The sequence below is a fragment of the Bombina bombina genome, chromosome 5 (genome assembly GCF_027579735.1).
Source record: "Bombina bombina isolate aBomBom1 chromosome 5, aBomBom1.pri, whole genome shotgun sequence".
In the NCBI taxonomy this organism is placed as follows: Eukaryota; Metazoa; Chordata; class Amphibia; order Anura; family Bombinatoridae; genus Bombina; species Bombina bombina.
In genome coordinates, this window is record NC_069503.1 from 248,718,436 (window position 1) to 248,739,261 (window position 20,826).

Genomic DNA, 20,826 nt, shown 5'->3' on the forward strand with positions numbered 1-20,826 from the left:
TTTACAGTAGCAGTTATATTGTATTAATACAGAAAGGTGCTGGAGATGATCTCCTGCACATATCAAGCAATCACTGTGAAGTATGTCACTCTGCATAAGGTTTTATAGGGATTTACATTTTGAGTTGAGTCTCTTTATGTTCTAATTATTGAGATATCCAGATATCAGTGTTTTAACGATCCCAGGAATAATGACTAAAACTGAAGCAGAAAAAGATTTATAGTGGACTTTGTACTGGAGAAACTATGTCACCAGTTTTTCTGTTTTTGCAGATTTTCTTTTTCAGAGATCTGAAGGACTAGCAAATATTTATTGTGCTAAAGGCTTCTAATTATCCCTGTTTGGGCAGGAGTGAGCTCTAGGCTTTCACGCTATAGTATAGTCAGGCAGCCTGTACATTAATAATAAATGAAGGCTTTAACTATGTAAACATCTATACCACATTTCTATCTTTCAGAAACCTAATATGCAATAGAAGCAGCCAATCATGAAGAGATGAAGCAAACGTGTAGTTGTTGCTTAGCACAAATTCACATGGCTGACAAAAGGACAACATCATCCTGAAATCCTGATAGTTTTCTGTTCATTTCGGTCTTTGTTTCATCTGTATCAGTTTCTATAATAGACCCATAGAACTACCTAACCCCTTCCATAGATACACAAACCCCACCCCTAAAGTGCCCAGAACCCATCCCCTGGCCACACTGACTCCATCCCTTATGCTCAGGCCTGAGTTAAGGGACATAAAACAAGTTGGGGTACAGACAAAATATAATAATATGTACTTTAATTACTTTACCTGCAAATTTATACTGCAGTGCCTCGCCATTAACCCTTTCTTTTTAGTTTCTGAATTGTAAAGCTCTAACTCCCCCCACACATTTCCTTCTATGGCTCTATCTATATCTATTGTTGTTTTGGTAGAATGCAGAAATATATATGGATTATCTGCTGGAGCATAGCTATGTAAGTCATTTTGCTTATTTTTTAAAATTATTTTAAAATACTTGCCAGCAATTTTTAAAAAAATGTTTTATACAAACTATTTTTAATTAATTAGCCCTTTTAGGATATGCACAGATCTCAACCTGTTTTATGTCCCTTTAAGGGGACAGGCTATAATGTGTTTATTGCACTACTGAAACTGCAAAAGCATTAATAACTCCAGTGCAGCAAGGCACTACAGAGATCTAGCTGAACACAGAGAGCCAAAGGCCAGAGCCTGGTAGTGCATTGTTGCTCCTAGGCATGTTTTTTTTTTTTTAAGGATAACAAAAGAACAAAGTAAATTTGATAAGAGTAGTTTTAAATTTACTTCTACCTGAAACATGAAAATTTAAATGAGCTTATTGGTTTCTTTAAAACAGATTTACAAATGGGGAGATATGATATTATGGTTATATGAAGTCAGACTGAGCGAGTCTTCTCCTTTTGTTGTTTCCTTACTATCAGGATACAAACAGTATGAATGTAACTACAGATTGTATATAGGCAGCTTTAAAGGGACAGTCAATGTTGTTATTAATGTTACAGAATTCTATACTATGTACAGTTTTAAGTAACATTAACCTTGCGATGCCTGAGGCATATTAAAGTTTAATCGGAGAGCTGACAGTTTTACCCAGCGCAGGAGTGCGCTACATGAAGTTCAACTGTGCGACCTGGCATGCTGTGATTAGACAGTGCACCCATGACACAAACTGAGGAGCTGAAGAGGACAGCGAGGAGGGGAAGTTAAATAAAGTTTGGGGGGGTTAAAACTTTAATGCACCTACTTTTTCACAGGCATCGTTAGGTTAATATTATGTAATTCTGCACATAGTGCATAGGGCCCTTTAACGTACTGAACAGTCAGAAACAATATGGTGCATCACAATGTTCTGTTATGTAAATATATATGAGCTGTAAATTGACCTGATAGATTTTTACAGCATACTAAGATATAACTATAGCTGCACAATAAACACTTATCTTAAACATTGCTTACCCATAATACAAATAATTCAGAAGTCAGGGCTAAGTAGAAAGTCCAACTACATTTCTAACTTACAGGAACATGAGAAACAAAATGAAGCATTATGCTTTGAGAGCACACAATTTTAACAGACTTTTCAATTGACTTCTATTATCAAATTGACTTAGTTTTTGTGTTATGCTTTGTTAAAAAGCACAACCATTATTGGGCGCTCCTAGTAGTGTTTTGTTGCTTTGGAGCTAAATTGAACTATGTGATTACACCTTTTGTAGGGGATAACAATATTGTTATACTCACTAGTGCAATAATACAATGTTCTAACAAAGAGCATTTTCTTTTATTCGCTTTAGCCATATGCCTGCAAGTCTCAGTAATAGTATGTTTAAAGGGATATTAAACCCAATTTTTTTATTTCATGATTCAGATAGAGATAGGGTTGCCACCTGGACACTTATGAGTTACACATGCTGCAGGGTGTGCAGAGGGGAACATGAATTGCACCCCTGCACAGCACATAAATATTAATTCTTGACAGCACTATTCATGTTCTTCCCTGCACACCCTGCAACATGTGTAACTCATAAGTGTCCAGGAAAACATGGCTGAGGTGGCAACCCTAGATAGAGAATGCAATTTTAAGCAACTTTGTAAGTTACTCCTATTATCAATTTGCTTTGTTCTATTGGCTACATTTAGCCACCAATGAGCAAGCACTACCTGGGTGCTGAACCAAAAATATGCTGGCTCCTAAGTTTACATTTCTGCTTTTCAAATAAAGATACAAAGAGAACAAAGAAAAACTGCTAATAGGAGAAAATTTGAAAGTTGCTTAAATTGCAGGCTCTATCTGAATCTTGAAAAAAAAATGTGGGTTTCATACCCCTTAACTTAGATTACAATATCAGTGTCTCTTATCTCAAACTTAAAATGTTTGAAGCCTTTGTTCATGGAGATACAGCAAAATACATGCTCATATAAATTGCATATTATAAGAAATCCTTGCATCTCGCGGTGTCACATCACAAAGTAAGACAGCTTATTGTAAGAATAAATATCAGCTCCCTTTAGCAAATACCCTAATGGAGTTATTAAAAGTTATTTTATTAAAAACCAACACAATTTTCATGTAAACGTAAAAACAAAGAATTAACTCTATACTGTGAGACAAAAAACAAATTGTAATTGAGCTCAATTATTTTCTCAATCACTGGTCATAGTGGTTTATGGTTTTGTAAAAAAACAAACAAACAAAAAAAAACACTAGGCAGGAGTGATTGTTCAACACATACTAAATTATTAAAGGGACCGTATACTGTAAAACAGTTTTTCCCTTAATGTGTTTACAATTGCTTTTTTTTTACCAATGGCAGAGTAAAGAATGTATGCATATTAGCTTTTTAAAGTTTATTTGTGTATATTAAAGCTCTGATTTTGTGTTTTGGAGCCACAACCTAATAAAATGGGTTGAGCTTGTAGGTATAATCAGATCTCATTACTGTATCACATTGTGCACATATCATATACCTGCTTCTTTATCTTATATCTGTCTATAAAACAATCACCAGTACTTGGAGAGAACAATGGAAAATGAACATTGTATTACCTTATCTCTGCTATATCCCACTGGGAGTGTAATCTCTTCTGCTGGCTGTGTTTACAAAGCTTATCTATAGCTTGGACCTGCGGCCACAAATTTTCAGAATAGGTGGGGAGGTCACATGCTAAATCAACTATTTCAAATGCCGATATAAGGGTAAAGGAGCTAATTGTAAACAATTTAATACACTCCAGCAGGTAAAGTGGATCATTGGGAACAAATTAAAGGAGAGAACATTTTTGAGTAAACTGTCCCTTTAATAATGATATGATCTTAAAGGGTTATTGTATTGTAAAATATTTTCCCCTTTAATGATCAATTTTACCTGCTCGAGTGTTCTCAGACAGATAATTTACCTTTATTTTGACTGTTGAATCCACCACCTATACTGAAAATATGTATACTACAGTAGTCTCTACAGAAAGGCTACACAAACTAGAGGCATTAACATAATGCAACCTCCCAGCGAGGGGTGGGACAGAGATTTTTGTTTCTGCAATAGCTGGTTTTACTTCAATCTTGCACCTATAATTATCATTTCAATAACTATTCACCACTGTGTATAGGGAGAGAGATAATGTGAGTGGTTTTGCTCTTCCTTTTGACTCGGCCCATTCAAATGGATATGCTCTTGAGAACAAGGGTGATAATTTCAACAAAAGGTATATGAAACCCAACATTTTTCTTTTGTGATTCAGACAGAGCATACAATTTAAAAAAAAAAGTTTCTAATTTACTCCTATTATCAAATTTGCATTGTCTCGTGGTATTCTTTGTTAAAGCACTACATGGCTGGAAATAATGCTGCCATCTAGTATTCTTGCAAATAGGTAACATCCTTGCAAAACTGCTGCCATATAGTGCTCCAGATATGTGCACGTTCCTGAACTTAAAGGGATAGTCTAGTCAAAATTAAACTGTCATGACTCAGATAGAGCAGGCCATTTTAAGCAACTTTCTAATGTACTCCTATTATCAATTATTCTTAGTTCTCTTGCTATCTTTATTTGAAAAAGCAGGAATGCAAGCAAAGGAGTTGGCCCATATTTGGTACAGCACCTGGGTAGCGCTTTCTGATTGGTGTCTAAATGTTGCCACCAATCAGCAAGTGCTACCCAGGTTCTGAACCAAAAACGGGCCGGCTCCTATGCTTACATTCAAATAAAGATACCAAGTGAACGTAGAAAATTTGATAATAGTCGTAAATTAGAAAGATGCTTAAAATTGCATGCTCTATCTGAATCATGAAAGTTTAATTTTCACTATAGACTATTTAAGTCCCTGATCTTCAACAAAAGATACAAAGAAAACAAAACATTTTTAATAAAAGTCAATTAGAAAGTTGTTTAAAATAACATGTTCTATCTGAATCATGAAATAAATAAATTGGGTTTCATGTCTCTTTAATACCTAGAAACAAAACTGTAGTAATAAATAATGAAAAGACAAGGTCTATGCATATGATGTGCTGTGCTGTTCTATGTACCACAAAGACCAATTCACACTAGAATCTGATAGCTAAATTAGTATTTAATCAATATAAATGCAAATCATCATAGGACTATGCACTCAGTGACAGTGCGACACTAATCAGATAAAGTAAGAATATAATTATGGGTTTCCTAGTGTAATTGATTGCAGTTTTTGCTTTACATTTTTTAATGACATAGTTTTAACAAATGCTACATTAAGATATTTTTTAGCACATAAATAAGGAAGATTTCAACAATATTCTCACATTAATCTCATCCAATATAAAGATGGAATTTTTTAACCTAAAGGGGCACTGAACCCAATTTTTTTTCTTTCATGATTCAGATAGAGCATACAATTTTAAGCAACTTTCTAATTTACTCCTATTATCACATTTTCTTTGTTCTCTTGCTATCTTTATTTGAAAAAGAAGGCATCTAAGCTATTTTTTGGTTTAGAACACTGGACAACACTTGTTTATTGGTCGGTTAAATTAATCCACCAATCAGCAAGAACAACCCAGGTTGTTCACCAAAAATGGGCCGGCATCTAAACTTACATTCTTGCTTTCAAATAAAGATACCAAGAGAATGAAGAAAATTTGATAATAGGAGTAAATTAGAAAGTTGCTTAAAATTGCATGCTCTATCTGAATCACAAAAGAAAAAATTTAGGTTCAGTGTCCCTTAAAGGGACAGTCAAGTCCAAAAAAAACCCTCATGTTTCAACTAGGCAGGGCATATCATTTTAAACAACTTTCCCATTTACTTTTATCACCAATTTTGCTTTGTTCTATTGGTATTCTTAGTTGAAAGCTAACCCTAGGAAGGCTCATATGATAATTTCTAAGCCCTTGAAGTCTGCCTCTTATCACATGCTTTTATTTGCTTTTCACAACAGGGGAGAGCTAGTTCATGTAAACCATATAGATAACGTTGTGATCACGCCCGTGGATTGTGGCAGACACTGCACTAATTGGCTAAAATGAAAGTCAATAGATAATAACTAAAATGTCATGTGATAAGGGGCTGGCATAAGATCACAGAGAGGTAAAAAGTATATTAATATAACAGTTTTGGTTATGCAAAACTGGGGAATGGGTAATACAGAGGTTATCTATCTTATAAAACAACAACAAAAATCTGGTGTTTACTGTCCCTTTAAGTATTATGAGCTGAACTTTTTTTATTCTGGACCTGCTTACTGCCTGTTCTCTCCCTGTGTAGACTTCACTATCTTGTCTGAAACTTTTTTTAAAACATATCAAAATAATAAAATGAATTAAATGCAGCAAGCTAGAGATAGATGCGCATTACTGTCTTAAATAATGTGGCAAAGATGCCATATGAAAACATTAACAAAGGGTTAAGCAACGTACGTCTTTACATCTTGATGGTTCATCATCTCTTGCATTACCTGTATATTGCCACTAGTCTTAGGTTTGTGTTTAAATGATAATCCTGACTAACAGCTGACAAGGACAGTATTTAAAGGGACAGTAAACACCCTCTGTTGTGCTGCTATAGAATAACATCAGACAAGTCAATGTTTTTAAAACAAAGTAATATCCTTCTTACTGCAGTTATTTTTATTTCAATAGCCAAGTCCACCCACTATTTGCCTAATTTGCAGGAGCCAATCTGGGCTTTTTCTCTGAAGACAACAAATCTAGCCACTGTCATAAAGTTAGTAGAAAGAGAATTGTTTTGTAGTCGTTATCTATTAAAGCCAATTAGGGAAAGTTATGTAGCAGAGTTAGCCTTGAGACGGCCGCAGGAAGCATTTGAAGTTCTAAGAGCTAGAGGCTGCTCATTTTTCAGATTAAAATCTGATGAAAAGCGGGCAAAATAAATAATGAAAGTATGATGCAAAGTTGTTTCATGACACATAACTAAACATTTTATATAAAAACCTTTAGTTTTTTTCTATCCCTTTAATGCTGGTATACGATTTGGAGGCATCTATGTTGGTAAAACATGCAGCTTGGATCCAGCTTATCTCACAAGACTTGCAGAAGGGGTTTTCCACTACATATTAGCTCACATAGGTAATTACTGGGCTCCAAGGAAACTGTATCTCTCCCTCTCTGCCAAGTTAACTTGGCAACCAGACGAAGCAAGAAGACGAGAAACTGGCACTCCTGAAAGAATCCCCCTGGAGAATAACTTCCGGTTTAGGGGTATTCTGAGAAGCTTGCTATGGAGAACTGTAAAGCCCTTACATTAGTCAACACATTAGATTTGCATAATCAACAAATGCAAAATAACAAGACAATGCAAAAGCACTTAGTCTGAACTTCAAATGAGTAGTAGATTTTTTTTCTGACAATTTTAAAAGTTATGTCTTTTTCCACTCACCCTGTACCATGTGACAGCCATCAGCCAAGTACAAATGCATACACGTACCATGTGACAGCCATCAGCCATTTACAAATGCATACACACTTATTCGTGCACATGCTCAGTAGGAGTTGGTGACCCAAAAAGTTTAAATATAAAAAAAATGGCATGATCTATCTAAGGTTTTTTTGGTTCAGTACTCTGGGCAGCACTTGTTTATTGGCGGGTGAATTTATCCACCAATCAGCAAGAACAACCCAGGTTGTTCACCAAAAATGGGCCGGCATCTAAACTTACATTCTTGCATTTCAAATAAAGATACCAAGAGAATGAAGAAAAATTGATAATAGGAGTAAATTAGAAAGTTGCTTAAAATTGCCTGTTCTATCTAAATCACAAAAGAAAATATTTGGGTTCAGTGTCCCTTTAATACTAATTTTATGACAGTGACTAGCCTTGTTGTTTGTGGACTAAAGCCCAGAGTAGATCCTCTAAATAAGGCAAATGGTGGGTTAAGTTTGGCTATAGAAAAATAACTGCACTAAAATTAATGTTAATTTGTTTTAAAAACATTAAGATTTGGTGGATTTGCTGTTCTATAGAATATGTTGCTTTTTATCGTGATTAATCGTGATTTTGCCTTTTTTTAAACTGTCCCCTACACTGAAAATTTCAGTTTGTTGGATATAGAAAAGTTATGCAAAGAAGAAACAGGAGGAATCAACCTCCTAATGGGTGAGGCTGTTAAATCCATTTGAAAGAGTGTTCCTGCAGCAGCTTTGAATACAATGAACACTTATTAGCCGCTTGTCTGAGTAAATTGGCCTTTTAAATATGAATCATATAATATAAACAAGACGTTTTGTTTTTTTCTTGTTAAGTAAACGGACATACCTGTGACATCTGTGCTTGGAGTGTTGCTCTGTGTAGTCTTTAAAACCTTTTCACTTGAAAGAGAATAAAAAAATACAATTTTTGTACAAGTTAAATACAATTATAATATAAGTGTACACAGAGAAATATATTGGCATACGTTAAAGACACACATCATTTACCACTTCATATCCCTAACAGAAAACTGTAAAGTTTTCTCCCCTGTAACCTATACTGAAGATTTCAATACTGTAGTATTAAATATAGAAAAGTTCTGCAAACAAGAGGCATCAGAAGAAATCAACTTCCCACCGTGGTGAGCGACCAGTCCTTTTGAAGAGTTTCCCTGCATCAGTTTTTTTTTAAATCAACTGTTTGCATTAATAGACTGTCCCCTTCTGTTTTCTAGCTCACAATTCAACTTAGGTTCTGAGTTAATCACTAATTAAGTGTCCTAGGAAAATTAATGAGCTCAACAAATATTCTAATCAGAATCCATTTTAACCGCAAAACAAAACCACTACATTTCAGAAGCAGCTGTCTAAATGCCAGATTTGCTTAAAACTGAAACTATTGATTTAAACATCACAATGCGTAAGTTTTAGCTCAGTGTAATGCACAAAAGGCAAATAATGTTTTAATCACTTAGTGCTGTTATTTTACATTAAGTTTTTATCTACTTTTTTCAGACACCCTTCACTGCAGATAAAATATTTTCAAACTATATAATTTAGTATTGGAAACACACACAAGTCTACTGAAACCGGTAATTCTTAATTCTACATAGCTGTGCGTTCTGAATGAAAGGGGCATTTAACTTTACAAACACTGTACGGTCTGGCTCCAGCATAATATCAGGAAGAAATATATTTATTAAATAATATTTCTAAATCCTTTATTTTTATTTCCGATCCTTTTCTATGCCCCGCCCCCTAGCATTGATCTGGGGCTTAACTTTGATTGGCGCAAATGCACCATAAAGATGTGTGAGCTCCTTAATAAGTGACATTTCATCAAGTGATAACTTTTGTAAGAAGATAGATTAATATAAAAAATGTATCTATAATATATATATATATAATATACAGGTAGCCCTCAGTTTACGCCGGGGTTAGGTTCCAGAAGGAATGGTTGTAAATCGAAACCGTTGTAAATTGAAACCCAGTTTATAATGTAATTCAATGGGAAGTGAGGGAGATAGGTTCTAGGCCCCTCTCAAAATTGTCATAAGTAACACCTAATACATTATTTTAAAGCTTTGAAATGAAGACTTTAAATGCTAAACAGCATTATAAACCTAATAAAATAACCACACAACACAGAATATATAATTAAACTAAGTTAAATGAACAAAAACATTTGCAAAACAGCATTATAAACCTAATAAAATAATCACACAACACAGACTTCACTTGCATTTTTCTGCAAACAGTTCTTTCTATGCATTCCAATCTGGACTGATTTATAGACAGAAAGATCTTGTTCCTTTGAAATCTGCTCGATAGCTCTGGTCTGGTTAAACTGATTAATTTCAGCTTGCTTGGCTTTGCTGCAACACAAGCGGACAGCTCCACCTACTGGCTATTTTAATAAATGCACTGCTTCTCAATGCTTTTCAATAGCAGTCACATGACTGTAAAAAATGGTTGTTATTCTGAAACGGTGTAAATTGAACCGTTGTAAAACGAGGGTCACCTGTATAAACATATTTATTTATATTACATATTACTCGTCTACTACAGAATGTTTATTGCTTAAAAAGATAGATAAACCCTTTATTTCCAATTCCACAGTTTTGCATAACTAAACTACCAGTTATAGAAATACACTTTTTACCTCTGTGATTACCTTCTATCTAAGCCTCTGCAGACTACCCCCTTATCTCACAGCTTTTGACAGACTTGCATTTTAGCCAATCAGTGCTGACTCATTAATAACTCCACATGAGTGAGCACAGTTACCTATATGACACACATGAACTAGCGCTGTCTAACACTGAAAATCTGTCAAAATGCACCAAGGAGGCGGCCTCCAAGGGCTTAGTAAGTAGCATATGAGCCTACTTAGGTTTAACTTTTAACAAAGAATACCAAGAGAATAAAGCAAATTTGATGATAAAAGTACATTGGAAAGTTGTTTAGAACTGCATGCCCTATCTGAATCATGAAAGTATAATTTTGACAGGACTGTCCCTTTATGGAATCTTGTTCCTTTAGCATGCGCGCCTGCAGTACAGCTCACTTACACTGACTGAGCACGTGAACCGGCGATAATGATCCTTTGCACAGACTGAGCATGAGCACATGTAGTATTGCTCTCTTGTACTGATGACTAAGGTCATGCTCACACAGTTCTGTTCCCTTGACTGAGCATGTGTTGTTAAAGTACTCACTGACTGAGCATGTGCACATCTAATGCCGATTGCTGCATTCACTGAATATTTAAATCTTCAGTAATGATCTCTTGCACTATCTGTTCTGTGTACCTACAATATAACCCATTATATAGTTATTGATCTCTTGCACTGACTAAGTGCTTGTATCTGCAGTAATGACCCACTTCACACACTAATCTCGTGTACCTATATATTACTGGCCCATTTGGCTCTTCTGCACTAACAGTACCTGTTGTGCACCCTAGAGTATGGTTTCCTAAAATTCTGACTGACCACCTACAGTATTTATATACTGCACCAATAGCATTGATCCAAAGCCTATCATATAGGTACATATATGATCTTTAATGTATCATTTGTTATTCAGCAAATATTCGGTGGCACTATTTAATTTATCACACATTTACTTACCTATGTGTATCCTTAGAGATATTCGGACTGGGTCCTTTGAAAAGTGCAGTCTGTACAAGGCCAGTTAGACTGGCTATCTGTTTCTCCATGGCTTGCATCCTCTCTCTGTAAGGCAAGAAAATAAAATCTCTATATATTGGTATTCCTAAACCCTTTATTTATAACACCCTTGTATTGTGTTTATTAATCATGTGACACACAATATCTTACATGCCCACAACACCCAAAGTACCCTATTAATATAATATAATGATAAACCATAAACTTACAAATTATATAGACAATATCACACAATCTTACATAATCACTAAAGTTTGTGTTTTGCTAAAAAATACAAAGCAATTTGGCAGCTTTTAACCCTAATTCTATGTGACAGTCTCAATTTAATACCCTGGTTGAGACATGCTGATCCATATAAATGACTTCTCTAAATGGCCACAAAATAAAGAGACAAGACCTCCATGCCCACAAGTTATGTATGTTGCGTTTTGCAACAGAATGTATTAAAGGATCTTTATTTATTACCATTGGTTTTATTTAAGGGATTTGCTCTGATCAATTGCAATCTCAGACTGGAAGGGTATTAGGTTTAGGAATAAGGTGGAAAGAACAACAAATGCATTATATAATTTTATACCTAGGAAACCAATGTGAGCAAACCTGACAAGTTATTATTCAGTCCCTTTTGTAGTTAAAATCTTCTGTGATTCCTAAAATCAAACAATATTGAAATGGCAGTTTGCTCTGGCTACCAAATTATTTTGTAAGTATATTCTTTTCATTGTAACACAAACCTCCTCTCCTTTCTTCCTTAGACTAGACTGTTCCCTATGTTGAGGTTACCTGGTGAGTTGCACTAATGTCTGGTAACTATTATATAAGTATCTACTAAACTATGAGATTTCCCTTAATTTAATGGGTCAGGGAATTATGAGGCCAACTAATTTGTCAATGAGATTAATATATTGGCATAAATATAGGCTAGGAGGCATGCATAGACATACATATCCATTTCTAAAGGAACACTCAGAGCATGGGTGACGTATGAATGCTGGTGTAAGAGACCCACACAGACATATACACAGTGGAAAACAGTCACATTTAAAGAAATGGCAACATACACATTTAAAAAATAAAACATTAGAAAGACCATTTAAACTTTTCTTAATAAAAAAATGAATATGTCAAATTACTGCTATTAAATATACCCATTAGAAAGTTTTTAGCCTGAAATCGACCAGGGAAATAGAAGGGCTGGCAAGCATTTTTAAAGAATCTCATCAGCCCAGAGACTTTTTTTAGAATCAGGCCCAGAGTGCTTTGTTAAAAGCTTTCAGTGATGATAGTGTAGTGTCTGAGCAAATATAATGTTAATGTAGGGAGGAAAATATATCAGAAAGATCAACAGGCCAAAGAAACATTTCTAATAATACAAAATACACAAACCTGATTGGCTTGGTCATAACATCAAAAAATGTAGAGAGGACGTTTAGCCAAATTCTAAGAAATGAACTCCTCTTTTCCCTAGAATTCCTTTCATTTATATTTTTCATAAAAAACATAATTTATGCTTACCTGATAAATTTATTTCTCTTGTAGTGTATCCAGTCCACGGATCATCCATTACTTATGGGATATATTCTCCTTCCCAACAGGAAGCTGCAAGAGTCCACCCACAGCAAAGCTGCTATATAGCTCCTCCCCTAACTGCCATTACCAGTCATTCGACCGAAAACATGCAGAGAAAGGAAAACCATAGGGTGCAGTGGTGACTGTAGTTTAATGGAAAAATTACCTGCCTTAAAGTGACAGGGCGGGCCGTGGACTGGATACACTACAAGAGAAATAAATTTATCAGGTAAGCATAAATTATGTTTTCTCTTGTTAAGTGTATCCAGTCCACGGATCATCCATTACTTATGGGATACCAATACCAAAGCTAAAGTACACGGATGATGGGAGGGACAAGGCAGGTACTTAAACGGAAGTTACCACTGCCTGTAAAAAACCCTTTCTCCCAAAAATAGCCTCCGAAGAAGCAAGGTATCAAATTTGTTAAATTTGAAAAAGTATGAAACGCAGACCAAGACTCCGTCTTGTAATCTGTTCAACAGAAGCCACATTTAAAAAAGGCCCAAGTGAAAACCACAGCTCTAGTAGAATGAGCTGTAATCCCTTCAGGAGGCTGCTGTCCAGCAGTCTCATAAGCTAAATGAATTATGCTTTTTAACCAAAAAGACAGAGAGGTTGCTGAAGTCCTTTGACCTCTCCTCTGTCCAGAATAGACAACAAACAAGGTGAATGTTTGATGAAAATCTGTAGTAGCTTGTAAGTAAAACTTTAAAACACGAACCACGTCCAAATTGTGTAATAGACGTTCCTTCTTTGAAGAAGGATTAGGATACAAGAATGGAACAACAATCTCTTGAGTGATATTCTTGTTAGATACCACCTTAGGTAAAAACCCAGGTTGGTACACAGGACTACCTTATCCGTACGGAGAACCAGATAAGGAGAATCACATTGCAACACAGATAACTCGGAGACTCTATGAGCCGAGGAAATAGCTACCAAAAAGGAACTTTCCAAGATAGAAGTTTGATATCTATGGAATGAAAAGGTTCAAATGGAACTCCTTGAAGAACCTTAAGAACCAGCTTTAAGCTCCATGGCGGAGCAACATTTTTAACCACAGGCTTGGTTCTAACCAAAGCCTGACCAAATGCCTGAACGTCTAGAATACCTGCCAGACGCTTGTGCAAAAGAATAGACAGAGTAGAAATCTGTCCTTTTAAAGAACTAGCTGACAACCCTTTTCTCAAAATCATCTTGGAGAAAAGATAATATCCTGGGAATCCAGACTTTACTCCATGAGTAACCCTTGGATTCATAACAATAAGATATTTACACCATATCTTATGTTAAATTTTCCTAGAGACAGGCTTTTATGCCTGTATTAAGGTATCAATTACTGACTCGGAGAAGCCATGCTTTGATAACATCAAGCGTTCTGTCTCCAGGCAGCCAATCTCAGATTAGTTATATTTAGATGGTTGAAAAGACCCTGAGGTAGAGGGTCCTGTCTCAGAAGCAGAGACCGTGGTGGAAAGGATGACATGTCCACCAGATCTGCATACCAGGTCCTGCGTGGCCACGCAGGCGCTGTCAAAAGCACCAAAGCACTCTCCTGCTTGATCTTGTGCAAACCCCTCCGGAGGGAATTCCCACTCCCCCGGATGAAAAGTCTGACGACTTAGAAAATCTGCCTCCCAGTTCTCAACACCTGGGATAGGGATAGCTTTTAGACAAGAGTGAGTCTCTGTCCAGTGAATTATTTTAAGACTTCTAACATTGCTAGGGAACTTCTGTTCCCCCTTGATGGTTGATGTAAGCCACAGTCGTGATATTGTCCGACTGAAATATGATGTACCTCAGAGTTGCTAACTGAGGCCAAGTCTGAAGAGCATGGAATATCGCTCCCAGTTCCAGAATATTCATTAGAAGGAGGGTCTCCTCCTGAGTCCACTATCCCTGAGCCTTCAGGGAGTTCCAGACTGTATCCCAACCTAAAAGGCTGGCATCTGTTGTAACAATTGTCCCATCTGACCTGCGGAAGGTCATACCCTTGGACAGATGGACCCGAGATAGTCACCAGAGAAGAGAATCTCTGGTTTCTTGGTCCGGATTTAACAGGAGAACAAATCTGTGTAATCCCCGTTCCTCTGGCTGAGCATGCATAGTTGCAGTGGTCTGAAATGTAGGCGTGCAAACTGTACTATGTCCCTTGCCGCTACCATTAAGCCGATTACATTCATGTACTGAGCCACCAAAGGGCGCGGATGGAATGAAGAACACGGCAGAAATTTAGAAACTTTGACAACCTGGACTCCGTCAGGTAAATTTTAATTTCTACAAAATCTATCAGAATCCCTAGAAGGGAAACCCTTGATATTGGGGATAGAGAACTCTTTCCTTGTTCACTTTCCACCCATGCGATCTCAGAAATGCCAGTACTACGTCCGTATGAGACTTGGCAACTTGGATGTTTGACGCCTGTATCAGGATGTCGTCTAAATAAGGGGCCACTTCTATGCCCCGCGGCCTAAGGACCGCCAAAGTGACCCTAGAACCTCCATAAAGATTCTAGGGGCTGGAGTTAACCCAAAGGAAAGAGCTACAAACTGGTAATGCCTGTCTAGAAAGGCAAACCTGAAAAACCGATGGTGATCTTTATGCATCGTAATGTGAGGATAAGCATCCTTCAAATCCATTGTAGTCCTCTATTGACTCTCCTGGATCATAGTTAAGATGGTACGAATAGTTTCCATCTTAAATGATAGAATTCTAAAGAATTTGTTTAAGATCTTTTAGATCCAAAATAGGTCTGAAGGTTTCCTTTCCTTGGGAACCACAAACCGATTTGAGGAAAACTGTGTCCCTGTTCCTCTATTGGAACAAAATGGGTCACGTACACAATGCAAGAATGTCTCTTTCTTTATCTGGTTTGCAGATAAATGTGAAAGGCAAAAACTCCCCTTTTTTGGGGGGGAAAGCTTTGAAATCCAGAAGATATCTCTGGGGTATAATTTCCAATGCCCAGGGATCCTGGGCATCTCTTGCCCACGCCTGGGCGAAGAATGAAGTCTGCCCCCTATAGGATCCATTACCAGATAGGGGTCCGTTCCTAATGCTGTTTTAGAGGCAGCAGCAGGCTCCTTGACCTGCTTATCTTTGTTCCAGGTCCGGTTGTCTCCAGACCGCCTTGGACTGAGCAAAAGTTCCCTCTTATTTTGCCTTAGAGGAAGTTGATGCCACACCTGCCTTGAATTTTCGAAAGGCACGAAAATTAGGCCTTTTTTGTCCCTTGATTTGGACCTGTCCTGAGGAAGGGCATGATCTTTTCCTCCAGTGATATAAGTAATAATCTCCTTCAAACTAGGCCTGAATAGGGTCTGCCCCTTGAAGGGAAGTTAAGTAGCTTATTTATTAAAGTCACGACAGCTGACCATGATATAAGCCATAGCGCTCTGCGCGCCAGTATAGTAAAAAACAGAATTCTTAGCCGTTAGTCTAGTCAAAGGAACAAAGGCATCAGAAAACAAAGGAATTGGCTAGCTTAAGTGCTCTAAGCTTGTCAAATATATTCATCCAATGGAGCCTGTAAAGCCTCATCAAGAGACTCAAACCAGAACGCCGCAGCAGCAGTGACAGGAGCAATGCGTGCAAGGGGCTGCAGGATAAAACCTTGTTGAATAAACATTTTTTATCCATTGGATCTAAAAAATCACAACAGTCCACGCCAGAGGTAGTGGTACGCTTAGCTAGAGTAGAAACTCTTCTCTCCACCTTAGGAACTGTCTGCCATAAGTCCCGTGTGGTGGCAACTATTAGAAAACATTCTTCTAAAAAATAGGAGGGGAAGAGAACGGCACACCTGGTCTATCCCATTCCTTATGAAAAATTTTAGTAAACCTCTTTAGGTATTGGAAAAACATAAGTACACACCGGCACTGCATATTATTTATCCAGTCTACACAATTTCTCTGGCACTGCGATTGTACACATTCATTCAGAGCAGCTAAAGCCTCCCTGAGCAACAAGTGGAGGTTCTCAAGCATAAATTTTAAATGTAGAAATATCAGAATCAGGTTAAATCATCTTCCCTGAGTCACAAATATCACCCACAGACTAAGCATATTGTGAGGTAGTATCAGACATGGTTCTTAAAGCGTCTGTATGCTCTGTATCTACCCCCAGAGCTGTTTTGCTTTCCTTTAATTTCAGGTAGTCTGACTAATACTGCTGCCAGTGTATTATACACAACCTTTGCCATGTCTTGTAAAATAAACGCTATGGGCGCCATTGATATACTTGGCGCCATTTGAGCGGGAGTCCCTGGAGCGGGAGTCAAAGGGTCTGACACGTGGGGAGAGTTAGTCGGCATAACTTCCCCCTCGACAGAATCCTCTGGTAAAATAAACGCTATGGGTGCCCTTGATGTACTTGGCGCCATTTGAGCGTGAGTCCCTAAAGCGGGAGTCAAAGGGTCTGACACGTGGGGAGAGTTAGTCGGCATAACTTCCCCCTCGACAGAATCCTCTGGTGATAATGTTTTTAAATACAAAAAAATGATCTTTATTGTTTAACATGAAATCAGTACATCTGGTACACATTCTAAAATGGGGTTCCACCATGGCTTTAAACATAATAAACACAGAGCCTCCTCTATGTTAGACATGTTAGAACTAATAAAGAGACTAGTAAGCTTGGAAAACACTTTAAATCAAGTTAACAAGCAAATATAACAAACGTTACTGTACCTTTAAGAGAAACAAATTTTGTCAAAATTTGAAAAACAGTGAAAAAAGGCAGTAAATCAAACGAAATTTTTACAGTACATGTAATAAGTTAACAGAGCATTGCATCCACTTGCAAATGGATGATTAACCCCTTAATGCAAAAAACAGATAAAAAAAAAAAAAAAACGACATTTTTTTAAACAGACACAACAAAACTGCCACAGCTGAGCTGTGGATTACCTTCCCTATAACTGTTTCTATGCAAAATTTAAGCCAGCCATGTGGAAAAATTAGGCCCCAATAAGTTTTATCACCAAACATATGTTAAAAAACGATTAAACATGCCAGCAAACATTTTAAAACACATTCTTATAAGAGTATGTATGTCTATTAATAAGCCTGATCCAGTCGCTATCACTGCATTTAAGGCTTTACTTACATTACTTCGGTATCAGCAGTATTTTCTTAGTCAATTCCATTCCTTAGAAAAATATATTACTGCACATACCTTAGCATATATCTCTATCAATCAGCCTGGTACCAGTCGCTTTCACTGCATTTAAAGGCTGTACTTACATTACTTCGGTATCAGCAGTATTTTCTTAGTCAATTCCATTCCTTAGAAAAATATTTTACTGCACATACCTTATTTGCAGGAAAACCTGCACGCCATTCCCCCTCTGAAGTACCTTACTCCTCAGAATGTGTGAGAACAGCAACTGGATCTTAGTTACGTCTGCTAAGATCATAGAAAAAATGCAGGCAGATTCTTCTTCCAAATACTGCCTGAGATAAACAGCACACTCCGGTGCCATTTAAAAATAACAAACTTTTGATTGAAGAAATAAACTAAGTATAAAAAACCACAGACTCTCACGACCTCCTATCTATGTTGAGACTTGCAAGAGAATGACTGGGAATGGCAGTTAGGGGAGGCGCTATATAGCAGCTTTGCTGTGGGTGGACTTTTGCAGCTTCCTGTTGGGAAGGAGAATATATCCCATCAGTAATGGATGATCCGTGGACTGGATACACTTAACAAGAGAAAAGACCATGGTTGCAAAGTTTCATAAGATACAGATGTAAAATATACAGGTTTGCATATATAATAACTGCAGAATATAATGGTCATTCTATTTTTAGTTATCTGGAAACAATTTAAAGTGTAAACAAAATTATGACTTTCAGAGATGATCTTGGCTTTGTCAGTAAACCACCATATATTTCATGCTGAAAAAAACAACAACTTTTATTTGCAGAAAAAATGAACCTTTTTTCTTCTCCCTAAAACATCATAACTGCATATATAGGAGTTGACAAATGTATCTAATATGTAGGAGCCAGAAGATCTTTGGATTTGTTAAAGGGGTATAAAAGACAAAATTGTCTGATGAAATGGTCAACTGACAGAGAAACGCGTTGTACTATAAAGTTTATTTTAGACCCGACGGCCTCTGTCCCTTTGTGTGACAACGATGTGCAGTGGATTTGGTAGCAGCAAATAGCTTTATATAGCATTGACATGATACTATAGCAGCCATCTTCCTGATATGCCGCCTACGGATTCTAGACTGAGCCGATCCAAGAGGTAGACATGGAGCAGCAAACCGGAGTTCAGTCAGCTGGGGAGTGAGAGCACCAGCCTGGATGTTTGGACCATTTTTTAGGTGCCATCCAAATTGTGAGTGGTGAATTTAGTCTCTGTATTTCAAGCTTACGCTCATGTCTTTTAGGATCTACTGTCATTACTTGTATGACTTGAAGTGGAGTTGCCTGAGCGGATCAGTGTGTGTGTCGTTATTTTTTCTCACATTTGGACTTTTAGTTTTAACACAGAGTTATTTTTATTTTTTATTTACATATTTTTTTTACTATAATTAATCATTTTTAGTTTGGTGCATTGGACCATATATCCTTTAGGGGTGTGTTTTTCTCTCCAATATTACTAAATTGTTCAAGTTTTTTATGTGCATGCTTTCTGCTTTTCACGTGAAAAAGGCCCATACAGAGGCCAAAACACATAGTTCCAAAATACAAGTAGCGCACGATTTAGAGCTTTCGTTTGAGCGATAACACCGCCAGAAGTAAAGATTTTGCGAGCCCATATTACAAGTTGAGAGTAAAAATTTTGCTATTGATTTTTTTACATTTCTAAGTACTCTATAATAATTATTTACAATTATATTTCAATATTTTATAATTAATAAATACATACTGCACCTTAATATAACTCATGTCAGGTTAGCGCACGTGAAGAATTAGTGCACTCGTCAGGCTTATGTGCGCAAAACCGGACAGGTTTTCAAATTTAAATAGAAGCATTTTTGATAGATATTTCTATTAGCAAAAATGCTTCTAGTACATGTTTATTACCGTTTTTCAGCAGCATAAGCACATTTGCTGTGAGGGCGCGTGCATCAGTATTCAAGCTCAAAGAGGTGGGTTTGTGAAGACTTTATTTGTACCACACAAGCCACAGCTGACCCTCTGTGAAGGTTTTTCTTTTCCAACACACTTTCTGATGCAACAGCTCCAACTGAGCATGTGCTAGAGTTCCCTGTACATGTCTGTGCCATGGTCATGCATGTGTTTTTGGGCCTGTCTGTATCCTGTCACAGCTAAAGCGCCTGCCTGTATCCTGTCACAGCTAAAGCACTTGCCTGTATCCTGTCACAGCTAAAGCGCTTGCCTGTATCCTGTCACAGCTAAAGCGCCTGCCTGTTTCCTGTCACAGCTAAAGCGCCTGCCTGTTTCCTGTCACAGCTAAAGCGCCTGCCTGTTTCCTGTCACAGCTAAAGCGCCTGCCTGTGTCCTGTCACAGCTAAAGCGCCTGCCTGTGTCCTGTCACAGCTAAAGCGCCTGCCTGTGTCCTGTCACAGCTAAAGCGCCTGCCTGTGTCCTGTCACAGCTAAAGCGCCTGCCTGTATCTTGTCACAGCTAAAGCGCCTGCCTGTATCCTGTCACAGCTAAAGCGCCTGCCTGTATCCTGTCACAGCTAAAGCGCCTGCCTGTATCCTGTCACAGCTAAAGCGCCTGCCTGTATCCTGTCACAGCTAAAGCGCCTGCCTGTATCCTGTCACAGCTAAAGCGCCTGCCTGTTTCCTGTCACAGCTAAAGCGCCTGCCTGTATCCTGTCACAGCTAAAGCGCCTGCCTGTTTCCTGTCACAGCTAAAGCACCTGCCTGTATCCTGTCACAGCTAAAGCGCCTGCCTGTATCCTGTCACAGCTAAAGCGCCTGCCTGTATCCTATCACAGCTAAAGCGCCTGCCTGTATCCTGTCACAGCTAAAGCGCCTGTCTGTATCCTGTCACAACTAAAGCACCTGCCTGTATCCTGTCACAACTAAAGCGCCTGCCTGTATCCTGTCACAGCTAAAGCGCCTGCTTGTATCCTGTCACAGCTAAACTGTCTGCCTGTATCCTGTAACAGTTAAAGTGCCTGCTTAGATAAAGAAACTACCGTG

The 20,826-nt window shown here is 37.6% G+C and overlaps 1 protein-coding gene across 12 annotated transcripts in view; it reads right to left on the reverse strand.

The window, feature by feature from the left end:
* KIAA1217 (KIAA1217 ortholog) overlaps window positions 1-20,826 on the reverse strand; it is an 894,654-nt gene that overhangs the window by 90,820 nt on the left and 783,008 nt on the right. For all 12 annotated transcript variants that reach the window (XM_053713944.1, XM_053713943.1, XM_053713945.1 and 9 more), the window contains 2 exons: window positions 11,064-11,168; window positions 8,279-8,331 (listed from right to left, as the gene is read on the reverse strand). In XM_053713944.1, coding sequence (XP_053569919.1) covers window positions 8,279-8,331; window positions 11,064-11,168 — 158 coding nt within the window. The remainder of the gene's footprint in view (window positions 1-8,278; window positions 8,332-11,063; window positions 11,169-20,826) is intronic.